The sequence below is a fragment of the Fusarium tjaetaba genome (genome assembly GCF_013396195.1).
Source record: "Fusarium tjaetaba strain NRRL 66243 chromosome Unknown NRRL66243_c0000001, whole genome shotgun sequence".
NCBI classification, from domain to species: domain Eukaryota; kingdom Fungi; phylum Ascomycota; class Sordariomycetes; order Hypocreales; family Nectriaceae; genus Fusarium; species Fusarium tjaetaba.
The window spans coordinates 36,010-53,301 of NW_023501197.1; the positions used below are offsets into that span (position 1 = coordinate 36,010).

Consider the following 17,292-nt stretch of genomic DNA (forward strand, 5'->3'; position numbering starts at 1 on the left):
TGCCAAGCTGTGCTCGGAAGCTTTCCTATGAAGGATGCTTTCCAAGAGTCAGTCATGGGACGCTGATAGTCTGAACATGACTAGGTCTAGGTTACTATAGCAAAGTTAATTTATCCTTGTTTAGAAGGTTATCGAAGTGAAGTGAAGTGTTGAGACGGACGACAAGCTCCTCGCTCCTTTTCTCGACATGATTGTCTAGGACTAAGGGAGGGCTCGAGCTCTCTTGGTTCGAAACTCTGTAAGGTCCTGTATGCAAAAGTCCCTGTCGTGGTTAAGGAGTTGACAGTAGTTTGTGTGGGGTTTGTGCTTTGTGATTTGTGCTTCGTGTTTCTGTGTGATTTATATGTCAATCATTATCTGCCAGTGCGAGATCGGACCGAAGAGAATAAACCGTGAGACGTTGACAAGGGTAAATGGGTTATGTTATACTGTATTGTGCTAGTGTATAATGTTTTGCGAGATTATCAACCTCAACATAGGAAACGCTCAGCTGAGGTGAGCACCTACAATGGAAGACTCCCTAATTACCTACCTACAGGCGTTAGAAGGCTAGAATGACAGCCGACAGAGCGGGCACTTGCAGGACTTGTTAGCAGACATTTATCAATGCATGCAGTGAGAAATTGATTCTGAGATGAAGCACAAGACCCTGTCTCAGAGAAGCCAACGTCCACTGCCGAGAAGCCAATCAGCACCGTTTCCCACCCCTCATGGAAGCTAACCCGGAGGTTCTAGGCCTTCTTGGCACTAACCTACAGCTACGGGGTACAGGGCAGAGGCCTCTAACGGCCAGGGCTGACCCTCCTATTCGTGGACGTCACGGTAACTCTTCTCAGGGCCACTGCCGACAGTAGCGTCTCGCTCTAGGTACTAACGTTTGTGGTGGTGCCGAATCTTGGTGGGATCGGCAATTTCACGTTTATCAACCAAGGAGAGGGGAAAATTGTCCGACGACGACCCCTTTTGAGGGTCGATTGGGTTGCAAGAATGAGTCTGTGAGGATCTGGACAAGACGAGTTGACTGTTGAGGACAGTTCTTTTGCGACGTCGTCATTAAAGAGAGAAAAAGAGGCTAAGCCCTGGTAGGCCAGCTTGACAAGGGTCTATCCATGGTATTGGCTTCTTGAGTTTGAGATGGCGTTTCATCGTTTCATGTGTTTTTTTCCTCTCTTCCCTCTGAGGGAACGTGATTCAGAGAGAGAGAAAGAGAGTTAGAGAAGAGCAAGAGTGAGGCGGCAGAGGTATGCAGTTGTTGTGTTGCATGAAAATAAGAAATGCTTGGTGCTATAGATTTCAACGTCTTCTGTCGTGTGATTTGATGTTCATGCAGTACGAGTAACATCTTGTGTAAAGATAAAAACCACTAACAGATTCTAGAAGTACCCCAGAGCCAAGACCAGTCCAAAGCCCAAAGTCCAAAGCCCGAAGCCCACCTCAGAGCCCGGTATTTGGAATTTGATTCTGACCCTCCAATTCCCTGTCGTTACCTGACTCGTCTGCCGCCTCACACCTCAAAGATCCCTCCCTCCCTATCTCAACCCTCGGCCGACAGGGGTTAGAAGCTATTTCTGCCCTATGACAGCGGCAGGCGGATCGGAAACATATGAAACTGGCCTGACTTTGGGTTTTCCTCTTGTCTCTCTTTTGGAAGCCCACACTTAACAAACCCCCCCATAGGTACCCTCCCCTCTGCATGTTGGTACACACGTACATTAGAATGGATGTAAGTGCGTTATGATCAAACATCGTCATCTGTCCGTGTGTCGTCGTCTATGTACGAGACATTAGAGGACACAGACACAAACTGTCACAGTGACGATGCGCAACAATTTGTCTCTCTCTACATAATCGGATGTCTCGGTTGCAGCCTTGTTGATCACCTAAACAGCCAAGAAAGTCAGTCTTGAGGGCAATGCTATGCGATACGATACGATGCGAATGCGATGCAATGCAGTCTCTGGACCCACCGGACAGACAAGCATGGACGTTGAAGGCAGGAAGTTTGTTCTGTAGCTCTCTGGTATCTATGGAGTCTATTTTGGTGGTTAGTATGGTTAGGTAGGTTGGTTAGGTTCAGTTTGGTTTAATGTTACCTCTTTCAAAAGTTGGGCTACCTTAACTCACGCTACTTTGTACATATCCATGCCAGGCCATTACATTACATGGATGGTAAATGTTTTGCCCTTGTCGTCAATATGGGGCATTGGATGAGAGGGATGGACCAAATCACCTCAATCTTTCTTTTCTCTTTGTTTTCTCGTCCCCCCCCGCCTGTTTCCAAAAAGAGAAACAAGTACAAGTAATATTCGTCTGTTCTTTTATTAGTTCCTGAATTCCTATTTCAGTTCTTCGTATTCTCTACATACATGTTCTATTCGTTCTGTTCGTTCGTTCGTTATCTTGGATGTCTTTGGAAAGTCTCACTTTTACACCAGCCTTACAAGGACCCCAACCAACAACGACCTGACATCCAATCTCAGAAAAACATCACTGCAATTATATATGCGTTGTTCATTCATGCCCTTGCCCATGGCCTCAAAACACTAGAGTCACCACTACTACTACTACTTACTCTTACTGCTTATATGAATCCTTCGCGCCCACAGCGACCAACACTCGACAACCCCAAGCTCTTTTGTTCACCAAACTCCACACAAGTGCAGCTTGCGTGGGCAAAAGTGCTGACCGATTTCTTGATCATCCAATCGGCCATATCGAGACCCTAGGTGCATGGTAGCTGCATCTCTTAGTCTTCAGGTTGATCGAATTTGGTTGGGGTCCGCTCTTTGACTTACACGGGTTAATGGCGGTCGAGAACTGACTCTTGGGGATTCGAAAATCATATCCACTGCATCAACCTTGGATCCTACTATTCGCCAATGCTGAGGTTTTAGGTTATACGGCTTCTGGGCGTTTTCCTGAGAAGCTATTCGCCTGAAAGGTTCTGGTTCATGTCCAGCACAAGAAAGACTATCACAGCTTGAGAGAGGATAGAGACATTGACAAACAGAAACCACGTTACTTTTGTCTTATCGCAAAACAAAACATTCATTCTATTGTATCAGTCAATTTGACTGACTTATACGATAACCATGCTGGGGCCACAACGGCCAACACCAACGCGCGGCGCTCACGACATGGCATTTACCGTTACCCCACGACACAACAGTCACTCAATACCGAACCCCTCCTTTCGTAAGTCCCCAGATTTCTTTTTTGGTCATTTACGCTGTTAGCTATCGATTTTTGATTTATTTTACTTTGTCTTTTAACTTTTTAGCTTTCCCATCCCTGGCATTCAGCTCCTTCGGCGTATTCCTCTTTCGTCTTGTTTTCCTCTCATATAAAGAGGCCATTAATCTCTTTATTAGCTTCTCGTCTTTTTTGTTTCTGTTTCTGTCTCGTAATTTTCGAGCTTGTCAAGGATCAGGCGTTCAAAGTTGCGTGTTTTGGTTCAATACGCTCTTCCATTGATCTCCATCCCCAATGATGTAATTTGTTCAAGGGAAGCTCAGCTACCTAAGCTCTACCTTACCTTACGACTCCACACTTTTCTACTTCTCCCGCATTTCACTCTATTTTCATCCCTTGGCAAAGTCCATCAATTGCGACCAATTCCTCTTTGCTGAGGTTGGCAACATTCTTGGAGATTGTGCCTCTGGGTTACATAATCAAAGACATTGCAAAGAGCCAGGAAAAAGCCATAATTGCCACTGACTGCTCGGGGCGCAACCAAAACACTATCAAATCATGTACAAGCCATTATAATGGCCGACGCTGACTCCAACCCTTCCACAGCCACGCACAATTCGCCGCGGACATGGCTCCTCACTTCAGCTCTCTCCCCCCTGTCCGTCCGACTCATCCGGCTACTGCTATCACATGGCGACTACGTTGTCGCATGTTTACCGCCCTACGAGATCGATCATGAGGACCGCAGCGCCGAGTTTCGCGAGCTCGTGAATGAGTGTAAGAGCTCCAGAAAGGATCGTGAGGGGTGGAAGGACCGTATACGCGGTATCCGATGCGATGGGGCTGCCATGGGAAGCTGTGGAGCTGCTGTCGCCGAAGCTGTGCAGGTCTTTGGGCGGATCGATATCCTGCTATGCTGTAAATCCGATGGTATGTTGGGGGCTGCATTCTCGGGCTCAGGGTGACGCATTTTACTGACTCTATCACTTTTAAGCTGTCGTGGGAACCGTAGAGGAGCTATCGACAACTCCATTCACACAAAATCTCGTTCGCGACCAGTTCGAGTCCGTCTTCTTCTCCCAGGTCAACTTTATAAGAGCTGCTCTCCCTCAGCTACGGTCTCAGCACACAGGGCATATCATTGTTCTAACCAGTACCGGCGGGCACATTGGCACACCAGGCATGTCGATATACACGGCAGCGACATGGGCCCTCGAAGGGTTCTGCGACTCCCTTGCGTACGAGATTGCGCCCTTCAACATCAAAGTTACCGTTGTACAGCCAAACAAGGAGATTCTTTCCTTGACTAATCGCCTCACCTTTGCGCCACAAATGGCTGCGTATGATCAATACTCAGAAACAGCTCCGAGCATTCGCGACATACTCGCCAACGTTCTCAACACTCATCCAGATACAGCTCTACCATACCCCCAATCACCAGCTGACTACGGACCTTCACCCATGTCCCCCGCCAGTACTTCCCTCGAACCAGATGCAGCGCCTGGTGAGATTTTGCATCGCTACCCCAAGTTACCGCCCGGTGCAGCAGATAAGCTAGTCATGGAGACCGTTCATGCTCTTTCAGCGATTGGTGGACATGAAAATCCCCCAGCACGACACATTGTCGGTCACGAAGCTGCTGTCGCAGTAAAGGAGAAGCTCAAGACTGTGACAGAAGAGCTTGAAGATTTCGTAGAAGCGAGTTTGTCTGTTGATACCTTTGAGAGTGAGCTGCAAGCCGAGGCAAGGGAGAGGAAGCCATCAGATCAAAGTCCCCAAGGACCGCCATCATCGGTTGGTTAAATGGGATGACGTAAATGTTCATTGTAACAGTATTAAGCCTTTATATGTTAGTTGTATTTCGGCAAAAGTTGGATAGGGTGCTTGAGGCCAGCACCGCGATACCCCAGGAGTATAGGAGATTCTTAGTGGGCTACCTAGGCTTTTGAGAGATAGCACGGGGTTTCAGTGCTGACCATGAAAGGATTGATACCCATTTTTGAACATTCTCATCAGCCATAGAATAAAACAGTAACAACAAGCAAAGTGTTGACGTGGACTTGAAGTGACTGGCATGCTCTGCATTATTGTCATCGGCTCGCAAAAAGTCGACTCCGGTCCTTGAGGCTCCACCTGATCCGGCCACCCATGTAAGGGTAGGCTACCTCACACAGTAGCTCCTAGCCACATGCGACAGGTGTACGATACTGAGCTCAAGATCCGGCGATCAAAGGCGACCTTCAGCTTTGGAAGCTCAGCTCAACAACTCAAAGAGGCGATGCTGACACAACAATGCGATTGTAATTAACATCACCTTATACCAGACGAAGAACCCTGCGACGCCTCCGAAGGACGTCACCGACTAAAACACCAACCACGTTGCGCTGGCGGACATGTTGAGAAAACACCAGATGCTAGCATGAGCTTGGATCCTTTAGCCCCCGTCGCTCCTGCGAGGGTGAAGACACTTCTTTTACCTTTGGGCCAGATCAAAGCAGACCGATTCGCCTCCTTCGTCGAGCGACTCAACAAGGAACATGTTGTCCACCTCCGCGACATCAGCGCTGATGGCCGACCTAATAGGAGTAAGTGATGCTCTCGACTGCTCAAGATGGCGCTGACATAGCTTGCGCAGACATGTTCTCGCCTCTGGCGTACCCAGACGGTGCCATAATATATAACCTCGTAACTCACGTTCCTCCTCCCTCCCACCTCGCCCTGACGCCCTTCGACTTATACCGAGAGCCCCTTGCTATAATAGCTCTGGCAGATGGCACCGAACTACACCAAAAGAGCTTCAACAAGCGACAGTCGATAAACGGTACAGGTCCGACGACGACTGAGAAGAATATTAGAGCTTTATACCAGGAGCTAGAAGACCTGCGCGACATGTACCCCAAGGCTCTGGTACACCAAGTCCTACTGTTCGATTATGCCAACCCTCACGATACCGAGATTCCAATGCCCGAGGGCCTTGTCGATATTCCTCCTCTCGAGAACTGCACTGTGACTACGCTAAGGACTGTTATGTGCGACATCTCTTCGCTTCTCCTAGCTGAGATGACAACCCTGGCCAAATCCTTCGAGGCCATGACCAACATCGAGTCCCCAGTGCCTTATTCGTCTACTTCAAAACATGCTAATGGTGGTTCCTGGGGTGGCGAAGGAGGGTTGAATGGGCTCCTTAGGAGAGGCTCGAGTATCTCTTCACGACATTCCGTGCGCTCTAACTCAGCGGGCGGCATTATGGACAAGACACAGGCCCGCATGTCTATGCCAGCCAACGCCCGCCCAGGACTTCATTCGAGCAGTTCAACCCCAGGGTTGTCATCAACGCCTCCAAAGAGCAGTTTATCGAACCCACCCATTACTACGGATAGTCAGAGCCCGCCAGCTAGTGACCGGTCAACACCAGATCCACAACCTGCGCCGCAAGAGACTACAGAGAGCTCTCGATCAGCTAGTCGCGATCGAATATCTACCCAGGGCTTTGGTTCGGGTGGTGTGAATGACCGTTGGAGGCTAAGAACCAAAGGCCGAGCAGCGGTTGTCGTTGGTTCCATGTTTCTTCAGGCAGGACGATGGACGGATTCGATTAAGGAGCTTAGTGATGGTGCTATGGCTGCGCGATCTGTGAATGACCATTTATGGCATGGGAAAGCATTGGAACTGATCTTGGTTAACCTATTCCTTCTTGGCTGGTCCAACATCGAGTTCCATGTGCCTACAGTACTGATCCAATTCCCGGATAAGCCAGCGCACAAGCAAACACCAGACCCAACTCCTGAAGACCCGGATCAACCAAAACATCTTAGAAATCTCCAATGGCTGCTACCGGAGCTTCTGGAACGTATAATAGCGTTATACTCCAGAGTTTCATCGGACAGCCTCCCTCCATTACCCATGTCTGAGGCCTTCATTCGATTTTCCAAGATATACTCAGCTCTTCATTTATGTAATGGCTACCTAAACCGAGAATCTTTAGCTATGATTGCTACAGGGATTGTCCCCGAGCAGCCATACGTTGCACCTCCACGGTTTGGTGTAACACCCTCCCGACAACAGATCGGAGCGATGCTCTTCAAGGCTTTCCCTGCTGGCGCTTCGGAACTTCTTACAACTGTTGACCGAGCGTCAGTTTTGAGCGGTATAGCAACTGTTCTAGGGCCCTTGGGACTTCACCGAAAGAAGGCTATGGTGATTCGGGAGCTTGTGTCTGTCCTTATCGGTGGTCTTGTCGAGGCGCGAACTCGAGGTGCTGCAGACATGGGTATTCATCCTGCTGCCGGACTGATGTCGTTGACCTCAGGAGGAGGTGGATCAAGCAGTGGCTCCATGGCCCTAGAGATAGGAGAATGTGACGTTGAACAGGGCATAGAAGCTCTGATGACCCTTCTCTGCAAATCTTACGGCATTGTTGGGTTTGATTTGACAAGAAAAGCGGGCGCTAAGAGCAACGAAGACGTTGACGACTCAGACGAAGCTGTGATTGCTAGGATACGCGGCCAGTCTGCGGCGCGCTTCTTCGGATTTCCGGATGTCAAGCTCAACATTTTAAGGGCTTGCATCAACTTCTCTGAAGCACTTCCAGATTTCGATGGTGTTTTGCGATTCTCGAGTGATCTGTTGCGAACAGCCGGTTCCGGTGTTGCTCCAGGACCTAGGAGAGAGGACGCCTCACCTATGATCACCCGAGACGAGCAAGTTCGATTAGCTACTGGCATATCGAGAACCGCAAATCTTGTGCAGAGGCTGGGCTACAATGACATAGCAGCTGAGTACTGGGATGAATTCTTTGTGCGAGGTATCAAGCTTGAACCATCACTCAACAGCAAAACGCCAGTAGCTCACTCCAAGAGTATTCTTCCTGGTGCTACCGCCAGTCGTGCATCCCAAGATCTTGACCCTTTCATCTACAACCCATTCCTCAAGAAACCAGACGAGATGGTAAACCAGACTCTTGTGGCTGATGAATACGCTACGTTCAAGATCACACTACAGAACCCCTACGATATCGAAGTGGATGTTGAATCTGTTCACTTGGCTACCGAGGGCGTGCAGTTTGACGCTGTCAAGGAGGCCACTGTTGTCGGGCCTTACAGAACACAGGTGATCCGATTAAGGGGAAGGGCAAAGGAAGCAGGAACTGTCAAGGTGACAGGTGCTATTATCAAGGTCCGAGGATGCCGTGAGCGACGATTCCCTGTTTTCTCCATGCCCTGGACACCAAAGCAGGAGGTCAAGGTCAAAGCCAAGGGTTTGGCTGCACTCGAGGAAGCGGTCACAGATGTTAAGCCGTTTGCCCCAAAGCTCGAGGCTGAAAGCTTGAGTCTCACTGCTATTCAAGCACAACCCCTGGTAATCGTCAAGTCCACAACGCTTGCGCAATCCTCCATCATGATCCTGGAGGGTGAGAGGCAGGTGTTTTCAGTGACGTTACAGAATCTTGCATCCACGCCAGTGGACTTTATGCTCTTCTCCTTTAAGGACTCCACACAGGAACCGCTTCAGACTGCAATCAATAACCGAGATGCGACACCCTCTGAGCTCTATGAGTACGAGCTTGCGCTGATGAAAAAGCAGGCGCTGCGACTTCCCAACAGCCAACAGACTCGTCATATTGCACCTAACGGAGAGGCCACCTTTGACTTTGAGATTCTTGGTAAGCCCGGACTCACAGCGGCTACGATCCAGGTCGACTACACTCATCTGGGATGCCCGCAAGAAGAGATGCCTGATCAGTTCTACACACGACAGGTTTCTCTGGATCTTACCGTGACGGTCAATGCTAGTGTTGAGCTTGCTCGAATCGATGCACTCCCCGTGCATGGAGAGATTCCTCAGCCCTTGTGGGATCGCCTGGGCAGTTCCTTTACTGCCAAACCTGATGAGTACTGTCTCTTGTCTGTGGATCTTCGCAACGCCTGGCCCAGCCAGATGCTGGTGCAACTAGAGAGCAACGATGGAATTTCTGTGCAGGAGGATATCTTGCCTGGAAATACGAGCCGTGTCATTCTTCCAGTCAAAAGAGTGTATCTTGAGGATCCTCATGCCACAATACCAACCCTCAACCCCTCGCGAAATCGGCAATTTGTGGTTAGCGCCAGCAAGATTTCACCTGAAATGGAGCGAGCGAATCGAGAAGGGTTCTGGTATAGAGAGAGGGTTCTCAGCTGTCTCAGGGCAACTTGGAAGACGACATCACTGCCTAAAAGGAGTGGCTCAATCGATCTGAGGAGCATACGACTGACCTCGAGAATGATCGAAGCAATCAAGGTTGACGAGGTTGACATTGATATCTCGGTCGAAGATAAGGATGGCAATGCAGCTGAAAAGGATGTAGCATACGTCGATGAGTTTATGCAACTTAGGGTACGCCTCACGAACCGGACAGCTCAGAAGATCCATCCTCTGGTCAGAATTCTTCCTGCACTTCGCCATCGGCCTGCAAATGTTGGGCTGGAGTTTACGCGGAAGCTTGCTTGGAACGGTACTCTACAGCAGCTCATCCCTGTGTTAGAAGGACACGGAAGTGCCGAGATTTCAGTAGGCATGACAGTGCTATGCCGTGGAGAGTTTGAAATTTCAGCATCAGTAGAAGAGGTGCAGGTTTGGGATGAGCCCAGAAGTGAACCCACAAGAGCGAGATCTGAGTCTCAAACGATGATGGACGCGGCTCTCGGAGTTAAGGAGAGAAGGATCTGGCATGCGAGACAACCTTGTCTATTGATGACGAGAGATCGCTAGTTAATTGAGAGAATGAGGAGGGATTTTGATGGTGATGGGGATCTGTGGTTTTATACATTGGCCTCGATTAAATAATGGAGATTTGTACTACGACGACGCGATGTAGATATTTAGCGAATAGCAAAGAGAGCGGCCAATGACCTTTGATACTATATGAAGAAGTTGTCCCTGTAAATTCACATGCTGGAGTACATGATTGTTGATGATTACCCTGCAGTAGCGCCATATCTTGACGTTCTGAGTACCCTTTCCATGCATCCGATTCATTGTCGCCACTTTTTAGTCCTGTATCAAGACATTGAATAACGAGAAAATGCCCCAAATTTCACATCAACGAGTCAAACTTTGATGTACTCTTTACTCTCTGGATTGTCCGATCACCTGATAATCAACGTCCGCATGTGCCGTGCAGTGTGGCTGGCTTTATCACCTAACTCAACGGCTCATATCCCGAGTCAGGTCCGGCTTGTAGCGGCAAAGATTTTGGATTTTTATATCGGACGCCGAAGACGAAGCTTATCGGAATTTGTTTTCATCTTCTGACACAGGCCTCAATCTGGACCATTCTCTCTCAATCAGACTCTCATACTACTCTTGAGATAATTCTGGACTATGACTACAGGCTCAGAGCCCTCGGTTGGAGCGCCGAAGCGGATTCTTTTTATCGATGCCTATGACTCGTTTACTAACAACATCGTCTCGCTCCTCCGAACCCTTCTTGGCGCTGATATCTTCGTCATAAGAATCGACCTCTCAGTAGTTGATAGAGTCAGCGACGACGATGCACCCGCAAAATGGACAGAGCAAGAGTTTATCAATAATCTCGCTCAATTCGACGCCGTAGTTTGCGGCCCTGGCCCTGGATCACCACTCAATCCAGAAGACGTTGGGGCGTTCAATCTTCTCTGGGATCTCCCTGAGCATCTTCAGCTGCCAGTTTTGGGTATTTGTCTTGGATTTCAGAGTTTACTTGCTGCGCATGGCGGGTCTGTGAGAAGACTCAAGAGGGGTCTTCATGGAATGGTGAGAGAAATTGAGCATCACGGAGAAGACATATTCTGCGGAGTACCCCCCTTCAAAGCTACTCTATACCATAGTCTCTGTGTTGATATTGGTCAATACAGCGATGACTGGGCAGAAGAGAATCGGTGGAAGCCGACATCGGAGTTTTCACCATTGGCATGGGCAACAGAAATCAGAGACGATGGGAGAAGGGAACAGATCCTCCAAGGAGTGAGACACAACAAGAAGCCATTCTGGGGACTCCAGTACCATCCTGAGTCTGTCTGTACAGAGAAGAATGCCCAGGGAGTTCTCATCAACTGGTTCCAGGCTGCGCTGCAATGGAACAAATACCATGGACGACGAGTACAGGGACCCTTACTAGAGATTCAGACTCTCTCGCCGCCGAATCACCTGGAGTCTGCAGCTGCGCATAAGGAACATTTGGGTGATTTGTGGTTGACCTCAAACTCTTCAGAAACTTCGCTGAGAAACTTTGCGAGGGGGTATGAATACACATATCGCACAATCACACTGCCTCAGGGGGCTGGCGTGCCAGAACTTGTTGAGATGCTGGGGTTGGCAAAGGGAGAGACCATTATACTTGACTCGTCGAGTTCTAAGAACGGAGATGCACTAGCATTGAACAGCATTGTGGCTCTCCAAGTTGACGATGCGCTGCGGTTCGAGTACAACGTTTGCGATGACTATGTTACGGTGCGGCTCCCGAATAAAGACGGAAAGGACAAAACGGAGATGATCAGCCTCAAGAACGGCACAATCAACGTCTGGGAGGTCATCTCAGACTTCTGGGAGACGCGAAGCCATCCTCCTGGATCTGACCGTTCAACTTCAGCTTTCAAGGGCGGTTTCATGGGATTCATCACCTATGAGATGGGGCTACACGGCCTCGAGAAGAACATGGTCCCGGAAGATCGGGGCCACAAGAGACCAGACATTTGTCTAGCTTGGGTAACGAAAAGCATTGTTCTAGATCACAGAGCTGGCGTTGCATATATTCAAAACCTGAAAGCTCGAGGATCAAACGATGCATGGCTGGATAAGATAACGGAAAGAATTCAACAGCCCGACTATTGGAATGCTACCAAGATGAGAAACGGAATCAATGGGCATGTCATTGAAAACCGTGCCCAGAACAAGGAAATCAATATCATAGCGCCACAGCCAGACAGGTATGAAGAGCAAGTTCGTGTTTGCCAGGATTTCATCGCAGCAGGTGAATCTTACGAACTTTGTCTCACATCACAAACGACCATGGCAAGGCCTCGTTCAAGAAACAATGAGAGAAACCCATGGACCATATATCAGACCTTGAGGCAGAGGCAGCCAGCGCCCTTTGGGTCTTTTATCCGTCTTGGTGGCGCTACAATGCTGAGCTGCTCCCCTGAGCGTTTCCTTCGATACGACACCAACGGACTCTGCTCAATGAGACCCATGAAGGGAACAGTTCGCAAGTCGGAGGCTGTGTCAACCCTCGCGCAGGCCGAGAAGATCCTTCATGTACCCAAGGAAGTTGCTGAGAACCTCATGATTGTCGATCTGGTCCGACATGATTTGCATGGTGTCTGTGGCGTTGGCCATGTCACAGTTCCTGATCTCATGAAGGTAGAAGAATATGCCACGGTCTTCCAGATGATCACTGTGGTCAATGGGCAACTCCCAGGCCGCAATGGAAACAAGCCTCATGGCGCTCGCCGAAGCAGCTTTGACTCCCACTGCCCTTATACTGGTTTGGATGCCCTCGCTGCGGCTTTACCTCCTGGAAGTATGACAGGGGCGCCGAAGAAGCGCAGCTGCGAACTTCTACAGATCATCGAGGGCCAACATGAGCGAAGTCTCTACTCTGGTGTTGTAGGATATATGGATGTCGCAGGTGCAGGAGACTGGAGTGTCACGATCCGAACTATGTTTAGATGGGACGATGAGACGGCTCCCGCTGAAGAGGGCGAGACAGAGCCCAGAGAAGTTTGGAGAATCGGAGCTGGAGGTGCGGTAACAATCCTGAGCACCCCTGAAGGTGAGAGGGACGAGATGTTCACCAAACTTGCCGGTCCTATGGGTGTGTTTAGAGACGCGGCATAGCTTGGATCTCAGTGAAGAGGCCAGATTGGATTAGATGGATGGACAGGCGCAGCGTTTGACTTTGGACATGATACCTCAACGTACACATCGTCGGAGTTTTTTGGTTTGGAATTCAACAACATAGACGGATGGGATAGGACCACAACATCCGGAACATAGTAGAAGATGATACGATATATTCCTCGTAAATAAGGATATCTTTGACGACCGACTATAACCTCCCGTTGCCGTCCCAAGACCCAAGTATTTATCCTCCTTGCGAATAGCCGAGACTGATGTTAAGACCCCGCTGAATGCCCAAGTGACTCCTTTGTCCTGTGATCATACACGCGTTATACAGGCTTTATACTAGCGATTATCCCCCTCTTCCTGAAACGCAACATTCTGTATCCATCCTTGGCTCGGTGACTCCGAGTGTTTCTGGTTTATGCGACTCCGTATTGCGCGCGCATTTAGAAATCTTGCTCCTCGTGGAAAAACATGCCGAAGCTGACAATGGTTCCGTAGATCAATAGACCGCCGATTATGGACATTACCATGGCTTGCACCTCGATGAGACCAGAGTGAGCGAGAACGACCGGGAGAGCTATGCAACAGTCAGCCACGTGAGTTCGGTAAGGGAATCATTCCATTGGCACCAGCAGCGTTGCGCCGGCTGAGCAGGACTTACCAATTCCCATAACAACAAAGAATCCTGTAAAGAAGCGTCCCAAGTCTAGAACCGCAGCGCCGGAGCTCTCCACGAAGTCATCAGGGTTGGCGCAGTGTCCGCAGATCCAGTTGGGAATAGGCGCAATGACATAGGTGGCGACGACGAGGAGAGGATAATACACCTTCCACAGAGCGCAGGAGAGAATAACGAGGAGGAATCCGACGGCGAGGACGAAGGAGAGGGCGATGATGGTCTTGAGGCCTGCGGTCGGCATCTTGGGCGATGGTGTTTAAAGAGCTGGAGAGGACGAGTTATGCGGCGATGTCGGCGACGTAAGCTCCCCGTGGGGAGATGAAGGAAAGTTAATCGGGTATAGAGGAAATATCGAGTCGTAAGCGGCGAAGCGACTGGTTGTGTCGGACGCGACGGGAAAGGAAGTTCGTTGACGTTGTCTGTGTTACGCGGCTACAGTAGGCCAAGTTCCAAGATGATGCTATCCCAACTTATCAACCAGGTACGTATTCCTTTCCCAGGTCCGATGTCAGTCATTCGGAAATACTATTTCCCGAACCAAGTGGGCATTGAAAATGGAACGCTGTAAGTGGCTGTTATGAATGCTGTTAGTGGGCTAGTGGGTCGCCTTCTTATCTGATAGCGCAGTCTAGTAAAAAAAATCCAAAAACTCCAAGATCTCTCTACCTCGATCATCGCAATCGCAAATTACATATCACAACCTCCAGACTCAACAAAGAGATTCTGGGCCAGGACGAGGCCGAATTATCGATAGAGCTTAAATAGCTCTTGTTCTGTGCGGCGACACGAGAATTAGCCTCATCGGCCTGTCTCCCATCCCCATTTTGCTGTGGCTTTCTCTATATCCTCACCTCTCGACACGATACGACCATCCACAAGCTCGCCAGCAATTCCCCAATCAGCTGTCACTGCTATTAGTGATCATAATCGCGCTGTCTAAGCGGTCTTACTAGCCCCGTAACCCGAAACACTGTCGCCTTCCGTCTGTTTGGAGACTTGGACAAGACACAACACCACAACCAACACCAGGACAAGCTATTCCGTTCTCAAGATGAGCTTCAGTGGAAATAGTGATGAAATTGTGTGGCAAATTATTGGTCAACAATTTTGCGCGTTCAAGATTAAGTCAGTTGCTGCTCACTCTACTCGGCCTTGTTCTCTTGGTGAGGCTTGATGTAAGATGATAGGCTAACTTCTGTCCAGAACCAACAAAGCCCAAACATTCTGCCGAAATGAGCACAATGTTACAGGTCTCTGTAACCGTCAGTCATGTCCTCTCGCGAACTCGAGATACGCTACAGTCAGGGAGCATCAAAACCGATTGTACTTGTTGATCAAAACCCCAGAAAGGGCCCATCTCCCAAGCAAACTTGTAAGTCTTCAGGTTGTCATACGAGGTGACAAGCTGCTAATCATAGTCGCAGTGGCAACGTTACAAACTACCCAGCAATTACTCCAAGGCATTGTCCATGATAGACGAGAAGCTTATATATTGGCCTAATTTCCTCATTCACAAGTGCAAGCAACGTCTCACCCGCTTGACACAGGTTCAGACTCGCATGCGTCGCATTGCCGCCGAGGAGGAGCGGTTGGGTGAAAAGCTTGTCCCCAAAATGGCCCCTAAGATCAGACACCGTGAGCAGGCCCGTGAGCGCAAGGCCGAGGCGGCTGCTAAGCTGGAACGAACTATTGAGCGCGAGCTTGTTGAGCGTCTTCGACAGGGTGCTTACGGCGATCAGCCCCTCAATGTCAGTGAGTCTATCTGGAAGAAGGTTCTCAATGCCATGGAGCGCGACGGCGAGGGCCAACGTGACAAGGACCTGGACAAGGGCCTTGACGAGAACGGCGAGGAGGCTGAATGGAGTGAGGAGGAAGACGACAACCTGGAGAACCAGGTTGAGTATGTTTCCGATATTGAGGAGAGCGACGAGGAGCTCGGCGACCTTGAGGACTGGCTCGAGAGCGAAAACGAGGAGGAGGACGAAGAGGATGATGATGATGATGACAGCGAAGAGTCCGAGACCGAGAAGTCTGGCGCCAAGCGAAAGCGTGGACGAGCCATCAAGATGAAGAACAAGAAGCCCAGACAGGAGGAGAAGGAGAAGCTGATGCTCACCAACGATCTTACATGGTAATTGACGGTCTCAAAATCAAGCTTCGGCGTTTGAGGAGTTGGCATTCTCTACTAAGAAAGATGAAAAAAAACGGGGTTTACGAAGGGTGGGAAAAAAGCATACATCAATGTGTACCTTCTTATCAGAGGATATCACGTCGCAATATGCTTCATTCTTGCTGAGCTGATTCTTGGCAAGGTATAGATACCAAAATAGGCTGCCAATATTTTTATATGAATTTGTTGTTACTTGAAACGCTTTGAAACTATTCTCCCTCTAATGCTTGTTTGGGTCTTGTCGCTTGTGTGTGTGTGTGTGTGTGTGAGAGAGAGAGAGAGGCTCTGTTGAGACAAATGGAAGCTTTAGGCCTTGCTCCACTCCCGAGTCCTACAATTGCCCCGCCCAAATCTACAGCGCATTTTAGTTCAGACACCTATGAAACTCCCCCAGTCCACTTCCACTTCCACTTCCACTTCCATTCTAAACGTCACTGCTTCACCTCCCATTTCCTCCTCCGCTCTTCAAAGAGGCGTTCTCTGACCTTCTTGACACTGACAGTACCTCACTTATACTCCTGATATATCACGACAGCAGCTGGCTGCACCACCTAATCAACTGCGATAGCAACAGAGCATTGCGCTCACCCCTCAGACCTTCAATTACAGCTCAAGCCATTCTCTGAGTTTCGATACCGCTTCCGCAACCTACATCAAGCAAGCCCGTCGCGCGATAGGCGCAACTTCATTCCACTCGAACAACCATCGATGCGAAACTCTACGAACATATTAGCTACAAAAGATAACACTTTGACATAACACACAATATGGCGTCTTGGTACTCAAACCTCGTCCAGAAGACATCTTCTCAAATCTCCTCCCTCCGCCAGAATCTTCTCTCCAGCGAACAAGACGGCGACTCCGAAGACGATACTCACGTCTGCCGCGTCCTTCGTGGCTACTACACAGAAAAGGGGCGCCCATTCCCCCCATGGCTGCCCGTGGATCCCAAGGCACCAGCCCAACAACCCATACAGCCCGTCATGACACCACAAGCCGGCCAGCGCCCCGGCGCTCCAGGTCAGCAACACGGTGGTCTGAGTAGTCTATGGGACAACGGACCACAACAGCCACAACAGCAAGCGCCTCAGAGTCTTCGGGCTGGAGGTGGACGAACACCCGCATCGCTGCAACCTGGAGGCGGCGGTGGTGATATTAATAGGCGACCACTGCCAAGTCAACAGCGCGCGGGTAGCTACCAGAGCACGGGCGGCCAATTCGGTAGGCCCGAAACGGCCAGCGTGCCACCTGGTGGTGCTTCGGGAGGCGGAGGTGGAGGATCTGCGCAAGATAGATTACGACAGAGGCTTTGGGGAGGAGGATCTAGAACAACGAGTCCTCAGGCTGGAAGTCAAGGACCTTTCAACCCTCCCGGTGGAAATAATGGAGGAGG

The 17,292-nt window shown here is 49.7% G+C and overlaps 5 protein-coding genes across 5 annotated transcripts; 4 read left to right on the forward strand and 1 right to left on the reverse strand.

Annotated features, from left to right (window-relative positions):
• Window positions 1–3,767: 3,767 nt before the first annotated feature.
• Window positions 3,768–9,939, forward strand: FTJAE_16 (hypercellular (hypA); the record flags this gene model as incomplete). The annotated part of the gene is made up of 5 exons (XM_037347705.1): window positions 3,768–4,122; window positions 4,187–4,986; window positions 5,390–5,492; window positions 5,631–5,777; window positions 5,828–9,939. The coding sequence occupies 5 exons, from the start codon at window positions 3,768–3,770 to the stop codon at window positions 9,937–9,939; spliced, it is 5,517 nt and encodes a 1,838-aa protein (XP_037212870.1).
• A 612-nt stretch (window positions 9,940–10,551) lies between these two features.
• Window positions 10,552–13,044, forward strand: FTJAE_17 (aminodeoxychorismate synthase; the record flags this gene model as incomplete). Its single annotated transcript, XM_037347816.1, has 1 exon — window positions 10,552–13,044. One exon carries the CDS (start codon window positions 10,552–10,554, stop codon window positions 13,042–13,044), a length of 2,493 nt encoding a protein of 830 aa, XP_037212871.1.
• Window positions 13,045–13,496: 452 nt separating this feature from the next.
• On the reverse strand, window positions 13,497–13,970 carry FTJAE_18 (VPS55-like protein; the record flags this gene model as incomplete). Its single annotated transcript, XM_037347926.1, has 2 exons — window positions 13,497–13,630; window positions 13,715–13,970. 2 exons carry the CDS (start codon window positions 13,968–13,970, stop codon window positions 13,497–13,499), a joined length of 390 nt encoding a protein of 129 aa, XP_037212872.1.
• Window positions 13,971–14,780: 810 nt separating this feature from the next.
• Window positions 14,781–15,864, forward strand: FTJAE_19 (MAK16; the record flags this gene model as incomplete). The annotated part of the gene is made up of 3 exons (XM_037348036.1): window positions 14,781–14,854; window positions 14,933–15,101; window positions 15,154–15,864. 3 exons carry the CDS (start codon window positions 14,781–14,783, stop codon window positions 15,862–15,864), a joined length of 954 nt encoding a protein of 317 aa, XP_037212873.1.
• Window positions 15,865–16,666: 802 nt separating this feature from the next.
• On the forward strand, window positions 16,667–17,292 carry FTJAE_20 (GTPase-activating GYP7; the record flags this gene model as incomplete). Its single annotated transcript, XM_037348148.1, has 1 exon — window positions 16,667–17,292. A coding segment is annotated over one exon (626 nt), but the record flags the coding sequence as incomplete, so codon positions are not given.